This window comes from Microchirus variegatus, assembly GCF_963457635.1.
Source record: "Microchirus variegatus genome assembly, chromosome: 21".
NCBI lineage: Eukaryota > Metazoa > Chordata > Actinopteri > Pleuronectiformes > Soleidae > Microchirus > Microchirus variegatus.
This window is the reverse complement of record NC_139822.1, coordinates 14,137,837-14,163,952: the sequence shown is the minus strand read 5'-3', so window position 1 is coordinate 14,163,952 and position 26,116 is coordinate 14,137,837. Positions and strand designations below refer to the sequence as shown.

At 42.3% G+C, this 26,116-nt stretch overlaps 2 protein-coding genes across 7 annotated transcripts; both read right to left on the bottom strand.

Moving 5' to 3' along the window:
- Positions 1-529: 529 nt before the first annotated feature.
- clic4 (chloride intracellular channel 4) lies at positions 530-16,168 on the bottom strand. Its single transcript, XM_083908133.1, has 6 exons — positions 15,774-16,168; positions 5,698-5,807; positions 3,982-4,107; positions 3,649-3,755; positions 2,418-2,599; positions 530-1,557 (listed from the first exon to the last, which is right to left on the bottom strand). The coding sequence occupies exons 1-6, from the start codon at positions 15,840-15,842 to the stop codon at positions 1,393-1,395; spliced, it is 759 nt and encodes a 252-aa protein (XP_083764259.1). The 5' UTR covers positions 15,843-16,168; the 3' UTR covers positions 530-1,392.
- An 824-nt stretch (positions 16,169-16,992) lies between these two features.
- srrm1 (serine/arginine repetitive matrix 1) lies at positions 16,993-25,492 on the bottom strand. Of its 6 annotated transcripts, XM_083907961.1 has the most exons (17): positions 25,412-25,492; positions 24,457-24,546; positions 24,152-24,274; positions 21,961-22,131; positions 21,640-21,734; positions 21,298-21,525; positions 21,014-21,199; positions 20,808-20,927; positions 20,487-20,695; positions 20,245-20,316; positions 19,757-19,843; positions 19,409-19,544; positions 19,215-19,298; positions 18,640-19,119; positions 18,370-18,556; positions 17,903-18,076; positions 16,993-17,799 (listed from the first exon to the last, which is right to left on the bottom strand). In XM_083907961.1, exons 1-17 carry the CDS (start codon positions 25,430-25,432, stop codon positions 17,701-17,703), a joined length of 2,562 nt encoding a protein of 853 aa, XP_083764087.1. In that variant the 5' UTR covers positions 25,433-25,492; the 3' UTR covers positions 16,993-17,700. The 6 variants fall into 6 exon arrangements, with proteins under 6 accessions (XP_083764087.1, XP_083764083.1, XP_083764082.1 ...); XM_083907957.1 differs by lacking the exons at positions 24,152-24,274; positions 24,457-24,546; positions 25,412-25,492 and adding exons at positions 22,890-22,932; positions 23,801-24,036 and having other exon boundaries at positions 21,961-22,758; XM_083907956.1 differs by lacking the exons at positions 24,152-24,274; positions 24,457-24,546; positions 25,412-25,492 and adding an exon at positions 22,890-24,036 and having other exon boundaries at positions 21,961-22,758.
- Between the last annotated feature and the right edge of the window lie 624 nt (positions 25,493-26,116).

The following is a 26,116-nucleotide window of genomic DNA, read 5'->3' as shown; positions in this document are numbered from 1 at the left end:
TCAACAACACGGGTTATGAAATCATCTCTGGGAGGGAGGAGGAGGTGGAGGTGTGTGGGGGGGGACAAAAACCTTCCTGCTAAATAAAACTCAAGTAAGGGCAAAAAAAGGAAATGGATTAGTCCAGAAAAAATGCCCCCCCCCTCCCTCCTCAAACTTCAGATGATATGTATAAAATTTACACATTTAATTCTGAGAAATCAAAAACAAAACATTTACAAGTCCTTGCCATGAAATGTCAGAAATATAATATGGCAAACGGGTTTTGGTTTGGTTTCATCCGCGCTAAAGCACTTTTGGGAGCTACTGTATCGTAACGTACATTCACTACCTCGGCGATCGACCTACTGACTGACTGACTGAAGAGAAACTGAAAAGGTACACAGCACATTTCACTGCTACGCTGCTTAAGTCAGTATAAATATCTTTAGCGTTAAGTGCGGAGAAACAAGTGTGGCTCCGACGTGTGATCCACTCCATGTTTTCCTCATAAAAAGGAAAGACTAGTGTCTTGTATGGCAATGTAGTGACTTACACAATCCCTTTAAACATGTCTGTGAGCTACATAGAGTTGAATATTTGTTTTAGACCTCAGGTTACACTTTTCCTGAGTTGCTAGTTGTGCAGCCGTTACAGGAAAAGGTCGATGAGAGCTGAGCTACGACAACATTTTTTCCCGGGTTCAAGGCAATGAAAGGAAATCAGAGCATGGATGACCAGGTAAGCTTTACCTGCAGTTACAATTATCTGTGATTTATTTATTTTTTTAAAACAGATGAACAATAAAATAAAAGCGTCGCTTATCTGATATGTAAACCACTTATGTTTGGATTCTTCTACTTAAACCTGTCGAATAAAATAATAAAAAAAACAAAAACAAAAAACACTGAAGCTTCAACACTGTTTACGACGCCTCTTAATAAGCAAAAAGACAGGAAAGAAATCCAAAAAAAAACTGCTTCTCAGTGTTTCATTTTTATAGCAAAAGAAAGAGCAAATTCAATATTATTATTATTATTATTATTAAAGTAGAAAATTGACAGCTTGTGACCAGAGAGAAGGTCAACTTGAAGGTCACTTATCAAGGCGTGGGGTTGATGACGCTCCCGACACGGATGCATGCGAGCGACGGCTGCCTTTTCCTCGTGATGTTCATCCGTAAATGAATAAACGAGAGAAATTCAAGGTGGAACGACACTGCGCCAACTAAAGAGCTTCATATAAATCAAAAAGTGGGAGACAAATGAGGGTTCATGCATTTGGGGTTTGCTCTAAATGAGAGGGGAGAAGAAGAAAAAGAAGTCCAGAGTTTGTTTTTTTCTTTCTCGTGGGTGTGAGGGAGTGTAGATGGGATGGGGGGGGTGACGACAGAGTGACCGGGTGGAGGGAGGTTTATTTGACCAGCCTCTTGGCGACGTCTCCGTAGGCGATCTCGATCTCTTTGTCACTGGGGCAGGTGTTGGTGAACTCCTCGCGCGTGTAGGCGATGTTCAGGTACTTCCAGATGGCCGTCATCTCTTTGGGGATGTCGAAACCTCTGTACTTCTTGGCCACCACCTGTATGGGGAACGCGAGGGTATGAAGAGACATAAGTGAAGAAGCAAATGGAGTAAATCTCTGTAATCTCTGCAGTTACAGTTAGCTCTATGTGGATTATCTTGGTTTCAAAATAAAGATAGATTTCACTGTAGATGCCACTGTGTCAGAGTAAAATGCACATAGAACACAGCATAAATGAATGATTTTTTTCATGAGCCTAATGATGCTGAAGTGAAGCAGGGTCAAATTACAGAGGTTTTAGCAAAGAGATGTCTAGGCGTTCTCTCAGTTTGACACCATCTGTGCCATTTGAGATGTACCAAATTATTAAAAGCCATTTAATTGTATTTACATGTCACTATTGGTCTAAAAAGAACTTGTTTTGAAAAAGACAAAAAAAGTAAGAAAATGAGCGTAATAACAACTCTGTGACACATCTCTGTGTTTAAAAGTTCATCATCTTTGGCAGAGAGAGAGAGAGAGAGAGAGAGTGTGTGAGAATAGCAGCCATTTCACACAATGAATCATCTGTTGGAGACAATAGTTATTTTCAGTTGCATATTTGGGCCAATTGGATTTGAAGCTGGAAATGACATAAGGTCAACAATTAGCCATTGATATGAGTCGGTCCCACTGTTTAAAGATGAAAGAGTGGATTTAGACAAAATCAGATAAAAAACACCACAAGGAGGAACAAGAACACTCCTCACTCACTGACACATAAGATGAACAAATATTACACATGAGACAGAGACAAGGAAGTGAGGAAACACTAACATGGATCACACAGTCAGAAAACCACGACACCGACTGTGTGGCCCTGTGCAAACATGTTATACCAATAAAGCGTTCTACTACATTCCTGCATACTTGCTCACCTTGACTATATGCAGTTTTGGCAGCAGGTTGCAGTCAGCCAGAGTCATTTCATCGCCGTCCAAGAACTTGCGGCTGGAGACCTTGACGTCCTCGATGCTGTTGTGGTCGATCTCGTCGGGCAGCGGCGATCGGAGGTACTCGTCCAGCTTCTGCAGGGTCTTCATAAGGCCACGCTCCAGACCTACGAGAAGATTTATATATATATATATTATACAAACAAGTTATTTAAGATAACATAAATTCAGATTTGAGTTTATGTTTAGGTATAAACACTATTTTTATGTGTGTAATTGCCATGGCTCTTCTTGACGCCTCGACCGCTGCAGTTGGAGTTATACACTGGGCAACCACATGAGGGCAGCATTCCATCACAAGACAAGCCCTTGTCATGTTTCAATACTGAGACACGGTGTATTGTCAATCTAACCTTATCTATTATAACAACAGTGTAACACAACAGCTATATATATTTTTTCAAAAAACATATTCAAGAAGCTTTTTACGAACAAGACATTCTAAATTGTTGCATTGCTCTGATTGGACAGGTGTTCTACTTTGGCTACACTCTTCATTTATCATTTATAGATTAGTCATTCATACTATTTTTTCCAGCTACTCCGTCATTGGAAATCATGACATGAGCTTGAATGTATGACATGAATGTCACTCTGTGCTTGGCTTCAGTGACCTGTTACTTTAGATAGCACTTATCACTGAACCATGAGACTCGGCTTCAAACTGTTGACATAGCCTTGTCTTTCACATCCAGCTGCACATGGCTCAATATTTTCCCAGGGTGGAGAACGGAGACACTGACAGCATGATGCAAAATCTAGGTATTCTGTGGAGATTATTGACATTGTTCCCGATAGAAAACAAAGACATTGTTTCGACCAGGATTCCACAGAATCTCAAAAGCCAATAGATTACATATTTCTCAATTTTTTTTTACATTTAAATCAAGAACTGGCAGGGTGAGATTGTGAGCACCAGTTCATTCTCAGGATAACTACTCTGTGGTTTTTGCGGAAAGCTCCGACCAGGTGAGACGGAAAGCACGAGGACAGGAAGGCGGCGACAGAACAAAAGCTCTGTGTCCCACGAGCGAGACGGTAATTCACCAATCAGGGCAGGGCGACCAATGTCACCTAGCGACCGGTAACTCTCGATGTACAATAGGAAGGTTTCTCTTTGCGTGTATGCATGCGTGCCTGCATGTGGGCGGCTTACCCTCATTTGCATCAGGTTTGGAGTTTTTGATGTAGGCTGAAAACTTGGCAAAGATGTCCATACCGGCTGTGTTCGATTCAGGGTGTCTCGCGCCAAGCTTGATGTACCTACACAAAAAAAAGAGGCACACAGATACATTTACTAGAGCTGCAACTAACGATTATTATTTCTTCAGTTGGGATAAATGAACTTAGAAGGTAGTAAGAAAGTATACAACCAAAAGTGTTGTTCAATGTACATGATGTTAAAGCGACCACACTGAGCTTGTGACAGCAGTATGTTTAGATTGTAGGTGTGGTCTGCTGTAGGCACAGGGAACGGTAAAGCACTCACTTTGGTGGGCAAAGGATGTCCTCGAGGAACTCCTCGATCTTGTTGACGTCGGTTTTGACCTCGCCATTGAAGGTGACGAAGGGCGGGTGTGTGCCGGGGGCCAGATTCTGAAGGTCTGCTGGCTTTCTGGAAGAACAAAGAATGTGGAGACTTTAGCATGTCGGCGACATACGAGACATTTCTTCTTATATAAATAAATACAAATCAGCACTTGTTTTTTTATCCAGCTATAGCTGCTATGTCTTTGAGTGAGTGGGTTCGTCTGTCTCCATGAGAACGCTTGTGTGTGTCCTGTTCTCTCCCTCGGTGTCCTTCAAACTACCATATTTTGTACCAGATGTCTCTGGCAGGCAGATGACACTGACACACAAACAAATATGAGCATGTGTTGAGTGAGGAGCAGCAGCAGCACTACTGTGTGAATCCACACAGCCCCCAGATGCTTAAATCCACTCACTGGAGACGACACAGCGCACAGCCGAACAGATGGACGTACGCTGGCAAACACTGTGAATCTTCCGTTAGTCCACAGAGAACTGTGGAGTTTTGTGACAAGCCCAAAAAAAAAAAAGGCACAAAAAACGGGAAATATCCTCAAGCTTATGGCATGAAAAAAGGAAGTGGTACCCTGACTCATTGGTATGCACTGAGGAGTGGGTAAGAAACCGCCTTGTGGCACAGAAACAAATATGAACGCAAAAGCTTTGACCCACAACTAAACTCAGGAAATGTAAACACTCAACAAGGACATGACATGTGACACCCACATCCTTGTGCAGCTGTAGTGTTTTTACAGTACAATAAAAGGAGAGCCATACCTATGGCAAACATGTGCCTGCTTTTGCACCACAGTCATTTCATGATCTTCCACTAGAAATAAATTGAAATGAAGAGTTTTCCTTTCAGCTGAACAAAGGGAAGGTTGAATCCATCCTCCTTTGCCTTGCACAGGTTATAATCAGCATGCAGTTTTTTGTTACACAACCTCTTTCAGGTAAAATACATGCAAATATGCTCAAGTCTATGCATGCACTGGCCTTTTCATGTGTAGACAGTTCTCCTTTTAACATAAAAAAAGAGCACAGCAATGGTCAGGTGTATCTTTTGGTTGTTTTTTTGTTAGCATCCATGTCCCATCAGATGAGGCCACTGGTGGAGAACCAGCTGCAATACAGACTGTGGGACACCACTTAAGAAATAATTCAAACTCTGAGTCAAATGATGAATGAAAAACCGTAAAACCCATAGAACCCAGGCATTCATCTGACCATCAGCCTGAAAATAATCTGGCACTTGTCTGTCCTGGAAAAAAAACATTAAAGGGACCATTTAGATGAATCATACAGACAGAACATAGAGGGTTTGGCAAAGAACATCTGGTAACTGGAATCCACATGTGAGGGGAAAATTGCAGATGATAACTGGTTTTCTGATCCCCGGCATGAAAAATACGACGTTGCCCACCAAAATCTAAGCAGGAAGTGAGTGAAGTTAGGAACCTCAAATAGCCCCTCCAGGGTCTGTGTTTATTTTTCCTCTGATATTCTTCAGCCTGGGAAAGGGTCATGGGAAAACCAAATAAGTAGTCGGGAAGCACTGAGCGTGTCAGAGGTGTGGCTGTGTTACGGAGCTGCTGAGTCTTTCACGGAAACACCCAAGGTTTCAACAAAAACTCAATGTTTTTATCCTTTTTTTGAAACAACCAAAAGGACTCACCTCTTGAGATCGACCGTGGTGACGTTGAAGACGACTCCTTTAAGCCACAGGATCATGAAGAGCCTCTGAGAGAAGGGGCAGTTCCCGATGCTCTCGCCATCACTTCCCGCCTTATATAAACAGACAAGTTAGAAAAGCAGCAGATTACCACTCAGCAATATGCAACAGGCCTCATTTCTGAGTACACAAATGATGGCAACTCTTTCTATCTGATGGAGACAGACTGTTCCTGGATTTAATCATTGCATATATAACTCGCACACAAAAAAACAAAGATCTTCAAAAAAAAAAAACATCTGTAACAAGTTTCTATTTCTGATAGCACTTGGCTTTAACCTGAAACGGAAAGATACCAATAATCTTCAGATGTCATCTCTACTGCACAACCCTTTATGGCCCAGGGCATTTGACTGCACTCAGCCAGACAGAGGCCCATTTCAGGCAATTACTCTCTCATACAAATCATAGATCTCAAATACATTAAAGGAACAGGGAAACAGTAGAGGGCCATCTCCCACTCTTAAATGCTCCACCACACTTTCCCTGCAGTTAGTCTGCCAAACTGCTGCCTAAGAGTAAGAGGAAACTTCTAGAGTGATGAACTCACTCAGACGGCCTCTTGTTACCTCTTTTGTTAGACGGCACACACACACACAAGACTGAGCAGTGGTGGTGAGAGGTACATCAATGGAACGCCACCCGCATTAATGATGACAGAATGTTTGTCATTCAGCGACACACCAAAAAGGACAGGATTCACATCCGTCTGAAATCTGAATCTGTGAGATTTTCGAGGAACTGAACTAAAGAGTTGGATGAAGGCACAAAAAAAAACCTCAAAAGCAGTGATTTATTACACTCTCAGCCAGTGGGAAGCAACAAAACTGTCAGAGATATCTCCAAGTGTTACATACTATGTTGCATATTTGTTTTGCTCAACTCACAGCCATGTAGGGTGTAAGAGGGGTGTAGAAAGGGATTTTGGGGTTTGGAGCCGCCGCCAAATGACCTAATTAAAGACAAATGTAAAATACACCGTCCATAAAAACCTTAAACTTTCACTCAAGAGCAAACATCTGTCTCCACGTATCATGATTAAATACCTATAGTGATAACCTCTTTGGCCTTGTTGTCTAGCCCTACTGATGTGTGCAGTTATTTCACCTTCCAAGACAAACTGCATTCACACACTGGGAAAACATAGAGCCATCATGTTTTCTGAAAATAAAATGCATAATTTCACCCTTTATATACTTAAAACTACCATGCCTATTACAATCCTCATTGAGGACTTGTTGCAGAGCTACAGTATAACACACTAGATACCAAGCCCTGTTAGGGTATGCCGTTCTCCACTCAAGGCCAGCCAAGAAAGAATCATCCATTCATCTATTCACAAGGACATGCATGGAGGTCATTCATGTATCTGTGCTCTGGAATGCACCTCTTTATTCAGCGTAATACTGCAGATAATACTGTTTCTTTTGTCCGCCTCATGCGTTGTCAGTCATTCTCCATATTTTTTAGCCACTGCAGCGGCAATGGGAAAGTGTATGTGTAATGCAAAATATGTTCACACACATGCATTTTTCACTATGTTGCAACAAATCGGCTTTAGCTCCACAACTTAATTCCGCGATGAGATGCAGGTTCTGAACTGTCCTCAATAGAAGACTTTGTTTTGGAGCATTAAGTCAGTGCAGCAGCTCCTTGCTGGTGCTGACAGGCTGGCTGCAGTGTCCTCTGTGTGACACCCTGTGGGATGGCTCTGTTTGATCTGCCTGCTGGCTCCCATTGTACTGCGACTGTCCTCTCCCTCTGCCCTCCCCTAAATGCAGTATCTGAAAAGCATGGATTAGATCATTGCCTTTGTTCGGCAAATGAAAGTCCTCTTTTCACTTCACAAAATTCAATTCCACAATAAACCTTTGGCCATGAAGTGTTGGCGGTATCATGGTTCATGGCCATCACTGGACTAGACTTGCATTAGCGGATCCTTAGGGGATCAGAAAGACATCAATGGGATGATTAGTCAATTTTCCCCACAGCCTTACACCTACAGAGAACCATTCAGTTCTGGATCCAAGGTGGCAATGCAGCACAGCAACTGTTCCCATGGCAATGGTCAGACACATATGACATGGAAAACAGAGCAAACAGTGTGGAGGGGGCAACCAGTGTCTGAAGACAACTCTTTTTCTGTGAGGACATTAATCATTCATGAAAAACATTACTGTACTTGGACAAAACAAGCTGCTTTTTAAGCTCATCTAAGTTGTGCGTCTCAAGTGGCCAAGAAGAAGGTCACCGCAGGCAAGAAAGACATTTTACACTTCCTTGGTCTGTTCTCGGAGCAGTGGCAAGGTTCCAACCCTCAGGAGTCTGCAGCACAGCAGCAGCTCTCTGCCAACCACAATGATAGGTGGGATGCAACAAGAGACACAGATACAACTGGAAACAAGGATTTTACAGGCAGTGCCGCGTGAAAAGAAGGAAAATTAGTCATACAAGATGAGAGAAAGAGGAAAGACAGCAATCTTCAGCAGCTGTGTGCTATTTGGCACACTGTTCTTTCTTCCTCCTTTCCCCCCTGCATCCCTCTTTCCCCTTATCCTGGGCCCCTCTGCGGCGTCAGAAGAGAGGGGGGGGGGGGGGTTGGGCATTTGGGGAGGAGAGGCAAACTATTCGAGAAATGTCCTGTTTCTCCCGCCAAAGAGGGTGCTTTGTTTAGTTTAAGAGATGATGTTGGTTGGGCTGAATTTCCGCTGCCTGTGGTATATAAAGTGATGTGCTGTTAAAAGGAGCTACCCTACGTTTTACTGTGAGGACGGACACAAGTGAGGAGACCTTCAGAGAACAATCCCAGTGGGGCATAACATTTCAAATTAGCACCAAGACACTGACTTCACCTGATCAATAGAAGTCACAGACATGCTATATTTATACATCATGCCAAGGGCCTAAACTCAATCTGTAAAACATTAGGACAACTGGTCTCTACCACACGAACACTAACATACAAAACCCAGCATGCAGCTTGTTCAGTGTGCCATTCAAAAATGGGCCACTGGAGAACATTTTATACAGCAACAACACAAAGCACTTTTTGTTGTTGCTTGGAAAGTGTTAGGAAAGTCACCATCTCGCAAGTGCAGAAGGAAAAAAAAAAACACAGCCGGGCACAAAAATGGTTTCTAACTGGCCCCTTATAAGGCAACGGACATTAGTTCACAAAAAAAGAGCACATTTTCCAAGAAGTAAACCAGCAATTCAGTTGCAAATACAAGCAGCATTCACATGATCACTGAGCTGTGTCCATGGAGTACTCGGCCAATTTTACCACCTATGACTCACATCTTGGAGACAGTAGTGCCATCTTTTATAAAGATTCATACTGAAAATGTCCTGTGAAACGCAGCAACAGTTGACGAATGCTAACCGGCTCCATAGACAAGATACTTGTTTATTTAATGCCAAACACACAGCTGCACAACAGCGGGTGGTAATCATGCTCAAGCAGGATGCCATTGAGAAATCGTCTCAAAAGGAAAGCTTGGCCCCACAGCAGTACAACAAGGTTCTTTCAGCCAGGGGTCCAATCATGTCCTTGAAAGAAAACACAGTGAGGTCATTCCTACAATCACTTCCTTTTTGACTTTGAGTGCTTATGTAGTCACTGATGTAATCACAAAACCTAGACTAACAAACTAAAGAGTAATAAGGAGTTTTAACAGGTATCCATGTCCAGTCCCATAACATTTTAAGAGCAGTCACATAAAAATCCAAGAGCTGTTACTTAACCTCTCCCCCCTTTCTGTGTTCTTCCACTGACATTTCTACTCATCTGATGCAAGATCACAGTAACAGTAGCCAACCATCAGGGACAATGGATCCTGTTCAGTCTGGGCATGGTCCTCCCAAGTCTCTGCTCACAGTCTAATTTTAGTAACACGGTGGCCCGTGCCTTCCCCTCCCCAGTACACTTCATACTCTAAATTGGGTGGGCTGCTCAGCAATTTCAAGCCACACTTTGACCGAATAAGGAACTGACTGATGCAGCAGCATTCCACCTCCTGCTCTGACACACAGTGGGAATGTCTGTTTGGGAGTAGGCCGTCATGGCAACGTCATGGCAACACCTCTCCCTGTTTGGTGGTTAAGTATAGAGGCTCATGTTAGGACTGTCCCAGCCAAAATCTTCAGTCAGTTTCAGACAGTGTTGGCTGGTCCACGGTGGTCTAACCTGAGCCTGGTTGCTGGACGACAATACATCAGAATAATGACACATACACACTTTGCCATAGAGTGCTGAAGGTACATACTTGCAAAGACCGTGGTTAAGAACACAGGTCAATAACATGATCAAAATGTGAGATTATTTATTCCCACAAGGTAATTCAAATCAGAAACATCTACAGAAGACAACATGAGAGAGTTTATCTTAACTTTGGCCACAAGTCTGAATGACAAGGACTACTCCAGTCCTTGTGGGTGATGAGAAATGCTTCCCCAGCTGTGACCATGGTGAGGGGGGATGAGTGTACGGAGGAGTCAGACCCTGCTTGGAACACGGAAACACCATCACATCCTTGGTGTGGCTCTGACTCAGGCTGACATCACAGAGTGGAAACCTCAAAACCGTCCAGACACACAGGGCTACTGTTTCTGAGGCCTGAGCACATAAGCATCGCCTTGGTTTCTGTGGAAAATTGGAGGCTCAGGTCTAAAAAAAAGTGTTTTACTGCACAACCATGCTATGGCAATGATGTAAGCTAAGTCAATAACGTTTGACCACTACATTTCTAAAGAGATAAGACCGACAGTGAGTTTAAGCACATGGTGAGCGTCTGCTAATGAGTAAGACGGAGCCAAAATGATGGAAAAGCAAACTCAGAGGCAAGTGGTAGATCAGTGTGAACAAACGGTCATCGTCACTCTGCTGATTCAAGTGTCTCACACTAACAAGACTGAAGTTTGCCTCAGATCCACCTTCCACCCAATTACACATCCATAGACCCCAGACAGATGACTAAGACTACACATTCACATTTATTTATACATCTATGCATTTCCCATCTTGGATCAATGACACGGTCAAACTATTACTAAATCTATGTGGTACCGAAGTTAAGTCGTGACTGATGAGACCCAATCAAGACAATCACAGAGTCCTTAAAGCTGCCATCTTTAAAATGTAAACTACACTGACGGAGGGGTGCAAACCTTTAATTTAAGCTCAAATGAACTCTCCCATCTGTTCACTGTAGAACAACTGTCTCGTCTTGACAACTGTGCACTGCACTTGAGCACAAACACAGTGCCGGCATACCATAGCCACACATGGGAGGCAGCAGAGCCATGTGCCATGGCCACAGTCTCACTGTCTCTGTCCACTCGCTGGTTGGATTTACCCTGTCTGACACACACGGACACATTGATACGTATTAATTTGAACAATAATCATGTCATAAAATAATTTAAGCTGTTAGCATAAACATTTTAAAAGCACCATTGGTTGTCTTATTGCAGTGTTCAATCATTTTTTTGATAAACTAAAGGTTTATGGAGGTTCTTAATGACTAATAGTTGGTCAACCTGTTGCTTTTGTGGGGGAGAGGATGAACCTAGTCACTTTATCCTCCACGTTCAGGTACCGCACTTTGGCTTAACATACACATCAGTAATGAAAAACGTAGACGACACGTGAAACACAAGCACACTGGATCACGTTAACACTGCTTGAGTTACATGTCTAGAGAGTCGGGCAGATTCTCCTTATTCGTAAACACACCTCTTCTCACAGAGAAGATAATGTGACAGAGAGCCACAGGTACAGTCAGAGGATTGTTTTTTTCCTTTGTATACTGATTAGGAAGATTAAACCACTGCAGTGACCTGTACAGGGCCATCACCCAACAAGGTGAATGTTTTCCTTTGTTCATTTAGCAGCAGCACATCACCGTTATTATCACCACTAAAATCTTACATGACAACGTCACACGATTTGAGCACAACCCCCAAAGAAACAGAAGAAAATGCAAAGGGAAACACTTAAAAGTACTTACAAGAGTCTGAAGTGTCAGATCATTGATGTCAGAGGCTAGCCAAACTTCCTGTCATTGACCTTGAAAGTGAAACGCCTCATTAGCCATTGGTTTCCTGGTCATGTAAGAGAGGCGAGCTCTTGCTCAACCTAACAGACTGGACAAAGCTTTTCCTCTAGCATTAAATTATACAGCCATTAATCCAAGCGCAATTAGGATCAGGGCCACAAGTCAAGCAATGATCCGGCCAATAATCTTCTGGCATAGACATAAATTAACCTCTGAATTTGCCTTCCCATTAAAAAGGCAATGCTTGCACAGTACCTCTTCGAATTGCTGTAATAAAACATTAACATAATCATTCTCATTTCCAGGAGAGCCAGACGACCTGATCGTTGTACAGAGTCAACGGTAAAAGACCAAGTGCTGCAAAAGCAAATTCACAGATCGAGAACAATGACACAGCATTCTACAACAGTAGTAAGCCATTAATCTTTGCCCAATCACTCGTGATGCAAAACTGTCTTTTCATTGAAAAAGAACATGCAAACAGAAAGTAAATTGCTGTAAAGGTTTTATGACCACCACCCATCAAAGGTTACTCTCGGACCAACTGGTAAAAAAAGAATATACAAGCAAGTCTTGCCCTGAATAAAATAACTCACCAGCTCACTGTGTTCCCATAAAAATCAGCACATCATGTGGAACAAGTCTCATGTTCATTATTGTCACATGTTGTGGCAGTTCAATAGGACAGGAGCAGCTATGTTGAAATAAACCGAACAGAACAGACTCCTTGTGTCTCGTCTACCACGACTCTATGGGAACCATATACTGTAGTTTCTTAATGGTAATGAAACTGTGATGTGTGTGCATGACTACATAGTGTACTCGCGCTCCTCGCCCTGATCACATCTACAGAATTGCTGCTTCGTGTTGGGACCAATATCTCTGTTCCTATGGGACCGTCCCAGAGGACGTACACAAACACAGATGTTACCCAGACTGAAAAGCACATCTGCGACATGTTTTGTTAACTCTGGCCTTGTTGATGCCTCTGGTAAGAGTATATAGGTTTGGAGGCAGCAAGAGGATTTGGAACCACAGTTGCAGCCAAGAGATCCTCATTAATTAATCCTCATAGCAATTATGTCAGTGAACAGAATAAGCACCATTCACTGTGGATACATGGCTGACTGAGTGACGTGATGTGCAGTGATTTCAGAAATATAATATTTTGGTAATTGTCTTCATTATCACATCATTTCAGCTGATTTAGGGCTTTAGGATTTCAACAAAGTATAGAAGTTCAAAGTGAAACAGACATGGGTGAACACCAGGAAGAGAGAGATTGTGTAAAACAATACAGTATCTAATCTGCTGTACAGTGATGAGGTCAATGGTTGGCCCTCCCTCTTACAAAGTCATTACGCTGCGCTCACTTTCAACGAAACGCGATAAAAACTGTGACAATGCCGAGCTTCACCGCAATGTCCTCACAGACGAACACAATGTTGAGCGTTCCCATAGCAATGCAATGACTGTTGCTATAAACACTGCAGATAGAAAAGTGCCAGATCATCAAAGCAGCTCTGAGTCAGCTAATGTCAGTGGGTAAACATCATTGTCACTGGTCAATCTATACAGAAAGACACTGTGGCAACTCATACACCACAAATATAATTAGTCTGCTTTGATATGTGGCAGTGGACTAACAGATCTGACACTACTGTGCATGGAGAGCACACACACTGTCTTATCAGCTGTTCCCAGAGGCCTGACTAGCAGCATTGTGCCTATGGCAACCTGCGTGCCTGCCATTGTCTCTAATGACTGTGTTTATCTCAGCACAGTAAAGACAATGGCATCAATAATAGACGTGGACATGTCAGATGATTAAACATAACACAGGGACCTGCTAGAGCGATGAAAACTAAAGACCACCAATCTCTCACACAGGCACACTGAGAAAACATACACTGAAATTAACTCTACAGTCCTGCCTAACTCAGCCATATATAAAAACTTCCATGCTGGTAGATAATGCTGGTCAGTTCCTTCCCCTTAGTGTCACCAATACCTAACAATTATAGTCTCTCTATGATCGTGAAAACAATGCAAGTAAAGACAAAACAGGATCTGGACAAGCTGGCGATCAAGACTGCAAACAGTCACTCAAGATCAAAACATAATCTTCGACATTTTATTGTGATAATTATCCATATTGGCTGATATGAAATCACCCAGCCCGACTTCAGATAGAAGCGCCATAAACCACAGCTACTGCAGCTTAACAATTACAACTTTTACAGAGCCGGGAGGACAGATTAGCAGATAAGAATCTTTTTTTACAAGGATTAGTAATTAACTACTCACAAGTCGGATTTAGAAATGATTTTTTTCCAAATATAGAAACAATCACAATCTCTAATGACAGTTTTCTTTTCTGCTCAGTAACAACCCACTGCAACACCAATAACATGCTCCCCTATGCAGGACCTGCGCAGGGTGTTCCTCGCATTTCACCCTATGTCAGCTGGGATTGGCACCAGCACCTCCTGCAACCCTCATGTGGAGGATAAAGCCCTAGGAGTGCGGCAAACTAAGACCACTTACATGCGCTGCAACTTCCCCATTTAATGACAGTCGATCACATCAGTAAATTACAATGAGCATCTCGAACTCAAATGACCTTGCGTCCAGTGAGTGTCTGGTCTACTTAACGGGGGGTCGGTCTAGAGGAAAAAAAGAACCGTTATGATCTTAAATTATGGCACAATATTCCATCATAATATCACAATGAAGATATTTAGAATATTTCACAGAGTTTCAAAGTAAAAATGCTTGTTTTGCTATCAAACAGTGTATACTTACTATACACATCTATGATGCGAAATACATCTATTATTATAAAACAAGAAATAAATCTAAAAGTAGGAAAATAATAATAATGCAGACAACTATAAAACATTACTCAAGCTTATATGTAGATGTTATTTAATGTTAAGAAGATTTTTTTCATGATAACGGGATATTAAATCGTGGGCACCACGTAATTGATTGGAGGGGGGGGGGGCGCACGTAGCCCCTGGGCCGCCAGTTTGATGCCTCTGGTTTAGACCAATCAGTGTTTCAAACCACAAGGGGAGGAAGACAATCAGATTCTATTCTGGGAATTTTTCACCTGGACAGATGCTTTGGTTTAAGTTTGATTTTAAATATTATGTATAGTAGAGGTTGACCGATGTGAGTTTCTATGGTCAATGCCAATCTTTAAAAAAAATCATTAATTTTGAGGACAAAAGCGTGTAAACTGCAATAAATAACCTACATAGATTTTAAAGGGGAAATAAATAGGTTCCTCTATATATAATATATACATATTGCTGCATTTCACTTGATTATTAACAACACAGAAAAAATGATGGACACAACTACTACTGAGATATTATGATGTTTTTTGGATTGATATCCCGTGATCTGAACCTCTCTGAATTCTACTCAAACACAAATGATATACACACTACATACATATACATTATATACTTCATTAATCAACTAAGCACACAAGAAGCAGTGAAGCGTGTGAGACAACGTTCGAGTGTCGTACGTGTCGCTCAAAGGACTGAGCTTTTGTTAGCGACATAACGCCCGGGAGAGGGACCGAGATAAAGGGGCAGAGGGAGGGAGCTGCACCCGCCCTGCGTGTGACACTGCGGGGTCCACATGGCCACAAAGGCAAAGAGATGTTAAACCAGAAAATGTCTACTTAGTGTTAAAACACAACAGAAAATGTCTACTTAGTGTTAAAAAAACACCTCCTTCTGCTTAATACATATTAAAAAGCGTGAATAAACATTCGGACACTGCTGGCTTGAGGGGTATTAGCTTAACAAAACATTAACATAACATTAACGTTATTTTCCCTTTCTCCGGGAGAGAAATAAAACACATTTCCACGCCAAGAACTGGTAAATGTGACTTAAAACAAGCAGAAAAACTTCTCTCAGACGACGTGTGCTGCGCTCTTACCTTCACAAAGAGCTCGATAACGGGCTCAGTGTCCGCCTTCACTCCGTTCTGCGGCACCGACAGCGACATGGTGGATGCTACTTCTGGAAGTTTTGCTAACAAGGATGAAGAGGTGTTTTTTTCCCCTGCTACCACGCCCGAGTTAGTCCGCTCCAATTCTCCAGAACCTTACTTCTTTTTTTTACCGCACTGAAGCCCAGTAGGCGCCTTTTTTTCCTCCCCAGGGAGGAGCCGCTGCTGGAGGAAGAATAGTCTGTTAGAAATGTGGAGAGAAGGAGGCAGCGCCACGGTGTCCTCCAGCTAACGAGCGCCGTTTGTTTCAACGAGGACGTGTAACTTGGAGCTAGCTGCGGCTAAACCATAGCCCGGGTGCGAGGCTTCTGCTGCCGAGGTTGAACAGGAGAGTATGAGGACGAGTGGGAAGAAGCAAAGGGAAATATTTAAGGCAGTGATGTCATCTGCAGCGCAAACAGAGAAAAATGTGGGAGGTTTCGAGGAGGGGAGTTATTGTTAGGAGGAGAGGATGAGGTGGATGCCGCGGAGCCACTCAGCGGCTGCTCACATGTAGTGCTGCCAGTTCCGGGAGAACAATGTACTCAGCATCACCAACATCCATATTTGAGTAGTGTGTCTCCTTTAATGTTCGACATTTTGGACACACTTAAATTGGGAGATCAAAGTCGTAGAACAAAGTTAAACCTTTGATACATCACTCATAATTAAACTTTATTTTCGTCTTGTTATTTCCATTTGCCTATTGTACTTTTAATTTTGTCCCAAAAAGTGATTTGCAATGTCATTAAATAAATTAAATTATATAGTCAACTATCCATTGTTTAATGTGTGTAATGTTTGGGGCTGAAACAATGAACCAGCTATCAATCAATCACATAAACTTTGGTCAAATTATCGGATTTCATCCTATTAAATGTTAATGTACTATTATAATTTATTTGCTGCAGTGTTACTGAAACTCTTTTGTTTGACTTGAGGATGTCATTTGGAAGTTTGCGTAACAAGCATTTAGCAGTTTTATTTGTTCCAGATAAAACCAACTAATTTATTGTGAAAATAAATAGTTGCAGGCCGACTTTCCCCATCAATGTACCGCAGTACGCAGCGATTTACTTGTGGACATCCATCCAACATCCATGAACCATTTACCAAAAATAAAAACAAAAGTTAAGGAAAATACACGTGTCCTATAAAAAAGGTTTTAATTTTGACAGGATGATCAGATGACAAGAACCAGGATTACTAAATACAAATTATATAGCAGTCCAATGGAGATTGGCTCGGTGTAAGAGTGTCAACATAAAATTGCATATCGATTCATTTGGAAAATTAAAGCATACTCCATACATCAGACTGGTTTAGTTTTAAAACAAGATTATTTCAAAGTCAGGGGGGAAAAAACAGCAGGTTAGACATTGCCAAACAACTCGATTAATTAACAATGTGGGACAAGACATTCAGTTAGAGCCTTTTAAGAGCACACGGCTGTGTGTCCCTGGTTCGACTAATCGAAGGCAGCAACAGTGTGTCACTGTGTGTTGGGTTTTCTCTACACTTCGTAACACCAGTGGTTCATGCACATCAGAGACCATCGCTGCACATGCAAGTCTAGTGTAGGCTGTGGAAGTTATCTGAAACCTGCCCAACTCTAACCTGTGAGCTGCAACCATTTTCCCTGCGCAACAATTTCAAACAGACAACAGACTTCTTAACTGTCAAGTTTACACAAGCTGACAAAACAAGCTCTGAATGCAACACACTCTTCAGAATGTACCAAACCAGTATAAAGAAAACAAAAAAGACTTAAGGATTAACAATTTGTACATTCTAAAGCTGAACCAGGTTGATGACAAACATCAAGAGTGAGAGGAAAATTCTTAAGTGAGAAAGCCACTTGGTTTAAGGACATCCGTTATGGAGACGACTGAGCCTTCCTCATGGAGCGCAGGGCTTTCTCTCTTAGGTGTTTCTCTAGGTCGTCCAAGCTGTCATCTACTTCACTCTCTGATTCCTAAAAGAACACAAACAACAATGAAGGTGCATGGCAAACGAAAATAATGTTCGCATTGTACTGATTTTGAAAATTAAAAAAAGTCTTTACATTTTTTGTTTACCTTTCTTGAGTCCCCATCCTCTTCCACAACCTGGTTTTCCGCTCCATCTCCAACACCGGTGGCACCGCTCTTCTCCTTCTTATGCTTCTTGTGTTTCTTCTCTTTCTTGTGTTTCTTGTGTTTCTTTTCCTTCTTCTTCTTTTTTTTCTTTCCACTGCCGTCAACGTCAGAATTCTGCAATGAAACGGAACTTTATTAGGAGGACGAAAAAGACGTGCAACAACATAACAAGAATGATATTCAGCCCATTAGAGCACTTTAAAACCACCATGGTTTAGAATGATATACTGAAAAAACCTTATATTATATTATACTGCTCGACTTAACAATCAAAGCAAAATGTTTTCATGGCACATTGAGAATTTTTCAATCAAGGTTTTCTTGAATGTGACAAAATTACAAATGTAAAGACAACAAAAACACCAACATAATTAATGGAGTAGTAAAGTCATACAAAGATAAAATACCTTGCTTGGAGACTGACTGCCAGAAACGCTGCGGGCCTTTTTAGCTGCTGGTGGGGAACCACTGGCAGAGTGAGCTGGTGAGGGGGAGGCAGATTTTGCAACTGGGCGCTTCTGAGCTGCTGGTTGAGGGGAAACAGATCTTGATCTGGAAGATGCTCTTCTCATGGGCTGAGGACTTGGAGAGGATCTGTGGAGAAGAAACCAGTGACATCAGTGGACATTCAAATAAAGAAATAAAATAAAAACTCGAACATTTTGAGTCTTCGTTACCTCTGGTTGCTGCGCGGCTCTGGGGTGCGTGACACTCTGCGGATGGGTTTGCCACCGTGTGAAGGGGACTGTTGTCTTCTGTGATTAGATGGGGATGTAGTAGAGGTTTCAAAACGACCCTGGGGACTGGTGGAGCTCCTTACGGCGCGACCGCGGTTTACAGGGGACGGGGAAATGCGGTGTGCTTCTGCAGCAGGAGATCGTGCATCCCTGCTTTGCCAGCCAGAAGGTAACATGGGACTCCTCCTGTGTCTGGGTGGGGATGAGCGTGGAGGTGAGCGTCTCCTGTGAGGTGGAGAACTTCTGCGCTTGGGAGACCTGGAGGAATGTCGCTTGGCAACTGGGGAGGAGCGCTTTGCGGGTGAGCTGGACAACTTCCTCCTCTGTGGAGGCAACGGTGAGGGGCTGTAGCGACGCTGGATAGGGGGTGAATATCGTCTGGGAGATGGAGATCGTCGACGAGGAGGTGGGGAAGGAGACCTGGGCAAGCACCAAATGCAATTATAAAAAAAAGACCCAACTTTTTTTCTGTAAATGTATACTAGTGACATAAAAATAAAAAAACATGTTCATACCTGCGTCTAGGAGGAGAGGGTGATCTGCGGCGTCGTGGGGGAGAAGGGGCGCGACGTCTGGATGGAGATGGAGAACGCCTTTTCCTTTTGGAGAACAAACACAATAAATATGCAACAAGGATATCATTTGCACAATATAATGCACTTGGTTTTAAAAGATAAATCATTCACGAAAACTATGCTTGGTGCCCAACCTTGGAGACGGATCCCTGTGTCGCCTCCTTGGGGAAGGCGTGCGGCTTCTTCTCCTCCTGACTTCACCATTTCTGGCTCCAGGCCCCGCTGCTGGCCTCTTGGGGGCTTCATCTTCTGACGAGGAAGACCCTGTATCTGAAACAGAAGGAGAGCAACAGCATCAGAAAGTGTTCCATTATAGTCTTCACTGTATACCGTGAGGAAAAGACACTAAGGTTGGGTTGTTAGGACACAGCTTCAAAAAAGTCCATGAGACGATGAGAGCAACATGACATGGACAGAGACTTGGTTAGAGATAGGGGGTTGGGTATGGGAGAGGAAAGAACGGGGATAAAAACGCTTTTAACCTGAAGAAGACTGTCGATTCTGCCTGCGATACTGACGTCGCTGCTGCACCGAATCTGCTGTTGCGCCTTTGTCATTTTTATCCTCTTCTGAAATGTAGAGCATTGAGTGTCCCATCAGTGTTAACCAAACCAGTGACAGACTGCCATGGAAAAGTTGCAAATAATACAAAAAACAGACGTATTTTATTGGGTTTCAATATTGCATAGTGCAACATATGACCTATATAGATACAGATTTAATGTTCCCTGTTTTAACGGTTTTAGTTTAGATAGAAGTAGCACATAGAATTTGTCTATATCTACACTGAGGATAATGTGCCTGCATCATCCTTATCCCTCTTAAAAAAAACAAAAAAAACAGGGCAAACCAAAGAGGCAAAAAATAAAGTGTCCAATTAAGTAAAGCAGAGGAAGTTATGAGTGGTCATCTCATTGAGCCATACAGTTAAAGGCCATTGTTGTTTTTAAGCAGACAATTCATCTCTTACCTGACTCAGACCTGTCAGAATGCCTAGGCTTAAAAGGAGAGTCACCCCTTCCTCCTGTTTTCTGCTTTAAACCTGAAACACAGGGCATCAAGAATTTTAGTATCAAGCAACACTAATCTTTTTCAAAACATTTGAAATCATGGCTTAGAGGCATATGAACCAGAATGAGCCAATGAGATGGACTCGTCACGTGGCTGTCAGTGTAACATAAATACGCAATAAATATGGAGAATGGGTAGTACCTGATGATCTGGATGGGGAAGCTGAACCCCGTCCTCTTCTCGCCCTGGGAGACGGTGACCGTCTGTCTTTCCCTGCAGGGCTAGCGGAGGCGTCTCCAAGATGCAGCGGTTTTCGGGGTGGTGTGTTTGATAGTCGTTTCGCAGCTTTTTTAGGCGAGCCAGAGACTGAGGAACTGCTGCCCGAGGATGAAGCAGAGCGAGAGCGCCTCCTGTAAGACGAGCACACATGAAGATTTACCAAAAAAAACTAAAAACAGAAAGGTAGCATAGAGGATAGAAACCAGTAAGCAGTAATGTCTCCTAGCCCACGACCATACTGACCTTCGAGGTGGGGAGCGTCTGTGTCTGTGTCTAGAGTTGGTGGGACCACGTCGAGGAGGACTCCTGCGGCGAGGAGACATCCTCCTCCGGGGACTTGGTCTTCTGCGAGGGGAATAAGATCTGCCCAGGTAGAAAAGGTAAATTGAGAACATTTTAGAACGTTACTCAACTGGAAGATGATGTCATATAAGAATGTCAGAACTTACCTGGAACGAGAGCGCCGTCTGCGAGAACGGGAATGAGAACGGGATCGGTGATGAGGTCTTTCCCTCCTACTTTCCTTCTCCCGTTCTCGAGACCTGGGCTTTTCTTCTTTCTTCGGAATTTTCTCTGGGGTGGGTTCTTTGACCTCTGCGACTGAGTCTGCTTTCACCACCTCCACAACTATTTCACTAAAAACCAGAAATAAAGTTTAAATGCTTTCCTGTTCTGTACTGCTCTTTACAACCAATATGAATATACATTTATTTTAAGGAAATACTCAACACACCAGGTCGAAGAAGCAGCTTCTTGAACCAGTGGTTCTGGCAGGGGTCTTTCTGATGTATCCGGTTCCACAATCTGCTCCACGGGTTTCATGGGCAGCTGCATCAGAGGTGGAGGTGGTGAACCGCCACCAACTGGACTGGGTTTGCGCCTTGGGGAGCGAGACGGGCTGCGTTTCCTTTCACGCTTCACCGGCGACCTTCGTCGTGGGGATGGTGACCTTGTCTTTCGTCTTAACGGAGAAGAACCACACAAGAACACATTTCCATCGACTGCAATAATAACAAGAATAATAAATCCAGCAGCTGTGCTGTGATGCCGAACACTGAAATCATTTTTTTCTTACCTCCTTGGACTTTTTGACTGAGCTCTCTCTCTGGTGTCCTTTTCCTTCTTATCCTCATCAATCTTCTTAAGAGAAGCTAGCTTCTCCTGTTCAATCTACAAAACAAAAGGGAACTATGAGGGGCCGAACATCTACCTGACAGTGTACATAGTTTCCTGTGGCATCAAACATGAAGTTCACTTTTGTCTCACTCTCTTATATATAGTTCCGTCTCATCCATTTCTTGTCTAGCATTTTTTAAGTTCACACTAGACAACTTTGGATTGCTGTGTATGCCACACTACAGTGTTGTCTGTATGTCTGTTAATGTCTGTTCCTCACCTGTCTCTGTTTAATTTCCTCTTTCTTCTGTTCCAGAAAAGCAGAGGGGATGCCAGCAATGTTCTCCTGGGCACTCAACAGCAGGGGCCACAGGTCCTTCATGAACTCCCGGGCATTCTTTCCATTGAGAAAACCCGTCAGGTTGATCTGCATCATCTTGCTATCCGGGTGCTGCAACACACACACGAAGGGGGGAGAGAAAAAACCATAGACGGATTGAAATAATGTAGGGCACAAATCAATTGGAGGCAGGATCCCACAAATGAGATTTCCTACCACTTCTCTACACTATGTAGTTAACCGTACTTTCAACATGTTATATACTAACAAGAATACTTAGGTCCTGAATCCAATTCAAAACTTAATAAATAAATAAAGTGATTGATTTAAAAACATACTCACAAACTCATCAAACTGGGAATGCGAGCTATCTGAGGGGAGACGTCTAGTGATAGAAAAACTGCATGCAACCCTGCTGTTCTGATTTACTTCCCATATACATTATCTATCATAGAATTACCATATCAAAAGACATGTTCAAATATTTGATTTTCTCTGTGCTGTCCCCACTACTATGTCTCTACCCACCCATTGTTATCCAGTCTCCCCACAGTCTACACTTCTGGAGTTAAACAAATAGCCACAATACAGAGTGCTTTAAAACCCAACAGTGCAAATACAGTTCCGGTGTCTTCAGTGAGTCCCGTGGGATCAGTGGGCACGGAGCTCCCTTGGCTTGCTTCCGCCTCCCTACTGCTTGAGACTCAACCACCTTGAGCTTAATGTTATATCATTTATCTAAATTGCAAGAGACGAACAAGCAATAATGAGTACACAGTTACACAAAAAAGTTTTCTTTCAAACAACTGATTATGAGAATTACTGGGAGTTCGTAATCTGAATTTAATAGACCACAATGCAAAAGTAACCTTTAAAACTTAGCTTCAACAGTCAACCCCGCCACCCCCAAACCTAAAAAAAACCATAGCAAGCAAAAGGTAACTGATCTTATTGTTAATGTGAAATGCTGTCACATGTACCGATATTTACTTTTAGCACCTCAGCAGAATTGAAGTTTTTTTTTTTTTTTTTTAAAAAGGTAAATAAATCTTTCCTTTAAATACATTATAGATGGCAATAATATTATTCTAATGGGGGACACTATATAAAATCCCCGACATGGACATTTCCCTCAAATATCCTAAATTATTAAATATATCAGTGGGACAGTATGATCAAAAGACTTTTAAAAAATGAAACATCAACATCAGTGAGCCTCAGCATTACAGCTCTACTGACAAGAATATCTTCTTTTTTTACAAAGCTGGAAAGCATTGTTTTTTACGACTGAAGATCCAATTTGTTTTAAATGTGACCACTTGCAACAGTGATGTCGTGTAGTCAGAGGTGTAAACAGAATAACAGTGACCTCCAGTGGTTATAAGCTCTCAGTATTGATACAGTGGTGCAGCGACACCTTCACATCACTGTTGCTTGGTTAAAAGTGGAAAAGGGGACATGGGAGTGGTCACTGTTCTGGCCACTCCCAACAGTAGCTACCCAAGACTTGAAACTTTCATCCAAACAATGCATTTCAGCTTGGCTTTATGAAACTCTTAATATGATTCTGTAAGACAATAAACGGGATTAGTTTCTCTAAACAATAGGCTGAGACACATTGTAAAACCTTTCATGTTTCCAGTCTATAATGCCAGTTACATATTAAGGGATCTGGTAAGTTAAATGATTAATCATCATATACCAGCAGAGAATGTGATTATGGCATTGCTTAGTTGCGTCTTTCACGGACATGATATAGATGACCCTGCATACAACTCACCTCAAACCACACACTGCATCATGAAGGGAGAGTTGGGCTCAGTGACTTTGGGCTCAGGAGAGAGCTAATTAGGTGTTGGTGCTATACTTCTGATGCAAGGTATAACATCCATATTGGTTCAGGCCTTTTAAATCATAAATCACATCATCATTAGAAGACTGCTAAATAAAGGCACTTTGTCACATAACAGCAAAACATGGTTATGTCATCATATTAGTTTGATACCAATTGTTACTCTACCCATTCAATTTCAATTTGACAAAGATGTGCAATTATTATATGCCTTATTATTTGCAAAGCAATACCCTCAAATGTATGAAACAAACAAAGAAACACAAGTATTGATGTTACCTTTTCCTCGAGCTGGTTAAATATGAACTCTATGACGACATCATCCTCAAACCCCAGAATCTCAGTCACCCGTTGAGTAATCCAAGGTTTGATGACTTCCAGGTTCACTTTGGTCATGTCCACCTGAGGGTGACAAGCAACAAAAAAAAGCGAAGACCATCAATGACAGGAGTATGACATTTGATGAAATAAAAACAAAACTCTTCAGGGGGCTGGCAAATCACAAATCTCACTTGTACTCACACAATTGTGGCAACAATTAGCTGACATGTTGTTATTAATAATTAATATGGGTGACTACAAACCTTCTTGTCCAGACATTCTGCAAACTTCAGCTGCTTGAGCAATTTCTTGTGCTTGTTGCTGAAACGGTTGTCTTGCTCCGCACTTGTGCCCTGAAGAACAATCAGATCCCAGTCAGCTTATTATTAGGATTAGCAGCGTCCTGTCTAATACACATGTTGCAACCATGGTACTTGACATGTAACTAACACTAAGATAGCAGGACGACAGTACTGATTGTGCCAACACGTGTGTCGTAACATTGAGCGTTCAAATAGTGGGTAAAGACGTACTCAGGTGACCACATTATCGTGTTAAATGTATACCCCCACGCTGAGCCAAATGATACGGATACCTGTTAGCTATCGATAGTCAAGCTAACAACTAGCTTGTTAAATCCTACACGATGAAGGCTAACATGCTAACGTTAGCCGATGCATGTTTTACCCGGAACATAACAGGGTAGCCGAATAAGACCTATGTTAAAAGTAATATACGTGTCGTAATTCAATAAACGTCAATGAATATGTATACTCGCTACCGGGGGCGAATTATTGGTCGTGACGAGCACAGTCTCAGAAACGACGCACCGCCCGCACCGCCATCTTTATGCTACAGCTAATCAGCCGTAGCTAGCTAGATTGGCTCGTCTAATGCCTGGTAGTGTGCCATTTTGCTAGCTCGTGTGGAGTGGTTACAGTGCATAAGAAACACACAATAGCTCACGAATATATCTGAGCAAATGTGTACGTTAAGATGTGTGCTCTCATATTATTAAACTGCACACTTGAACCACGACCCTTGACGAAGCCCTATACTGTGATCAGATGATAGACGAAGCCCTGGCCGTGACGTTCCTGGCTGCATGGATCTCTCCTGACCACAAATAGCACATCCATGTTCTAAACAAACTATATTACCAAATGCAACCTAACATCAACATAACCAGGAGGACATAAATCAGTGTAAATATCTTACGCGGAAGAATCCCGCGTCCATTATCGGAGAAAATGAATAAACACCGCTGCTGAGAAAGACGTGTGTGACGAGCCGGATGAAGATTGCGCCTCTGATGGAGCAAACCGGTACTACATCTGCTGGAATGGCAGAAGAGAGAGGGAGGGGGGGGACTAGTTTATATCATGATCGATGATAAAACATTTCTAAGAAAACTAATCCTCACACCATCTGTGGGGTCTGACTGTGTATTCCTTTATATTCAGAGTAATCGTGCTGACTTTGATCTGTGCGTGTTCTTCCTCCCCCGCCTCTGATCTTCACTCTCAATTCAAAGTTCCTAAATATTCCCAAAAGTATAAAAACCAGAAGAAAAGAATTACAAACGAGAATGTCCTTGAGCGCTGGAAAGTTTTGACATGTACAATTGTTGGAGTGCTGCAAAGTGTAGGATGAGATAGCAACAAATCAATAAAATTACTATTGGTATAATAACCAGGATTTGTGTAATGGCTGTCATTTAAATATGTTTTGTTTAAAAATTGTTTAAAAAAATGTTAGTCATCATTTCCAGTGCAATCAAGTAAATAAAGCATCATTTGTTACTCATATTTATTAATTGCCAAAATCACACTGCTGACCAAAAAAGTATATGTACATGCTTCCTGATAGATGTAACAGTGTCAGTTTGTGCATACAAAGTGTGTGATTTTTTCACAAAGATTA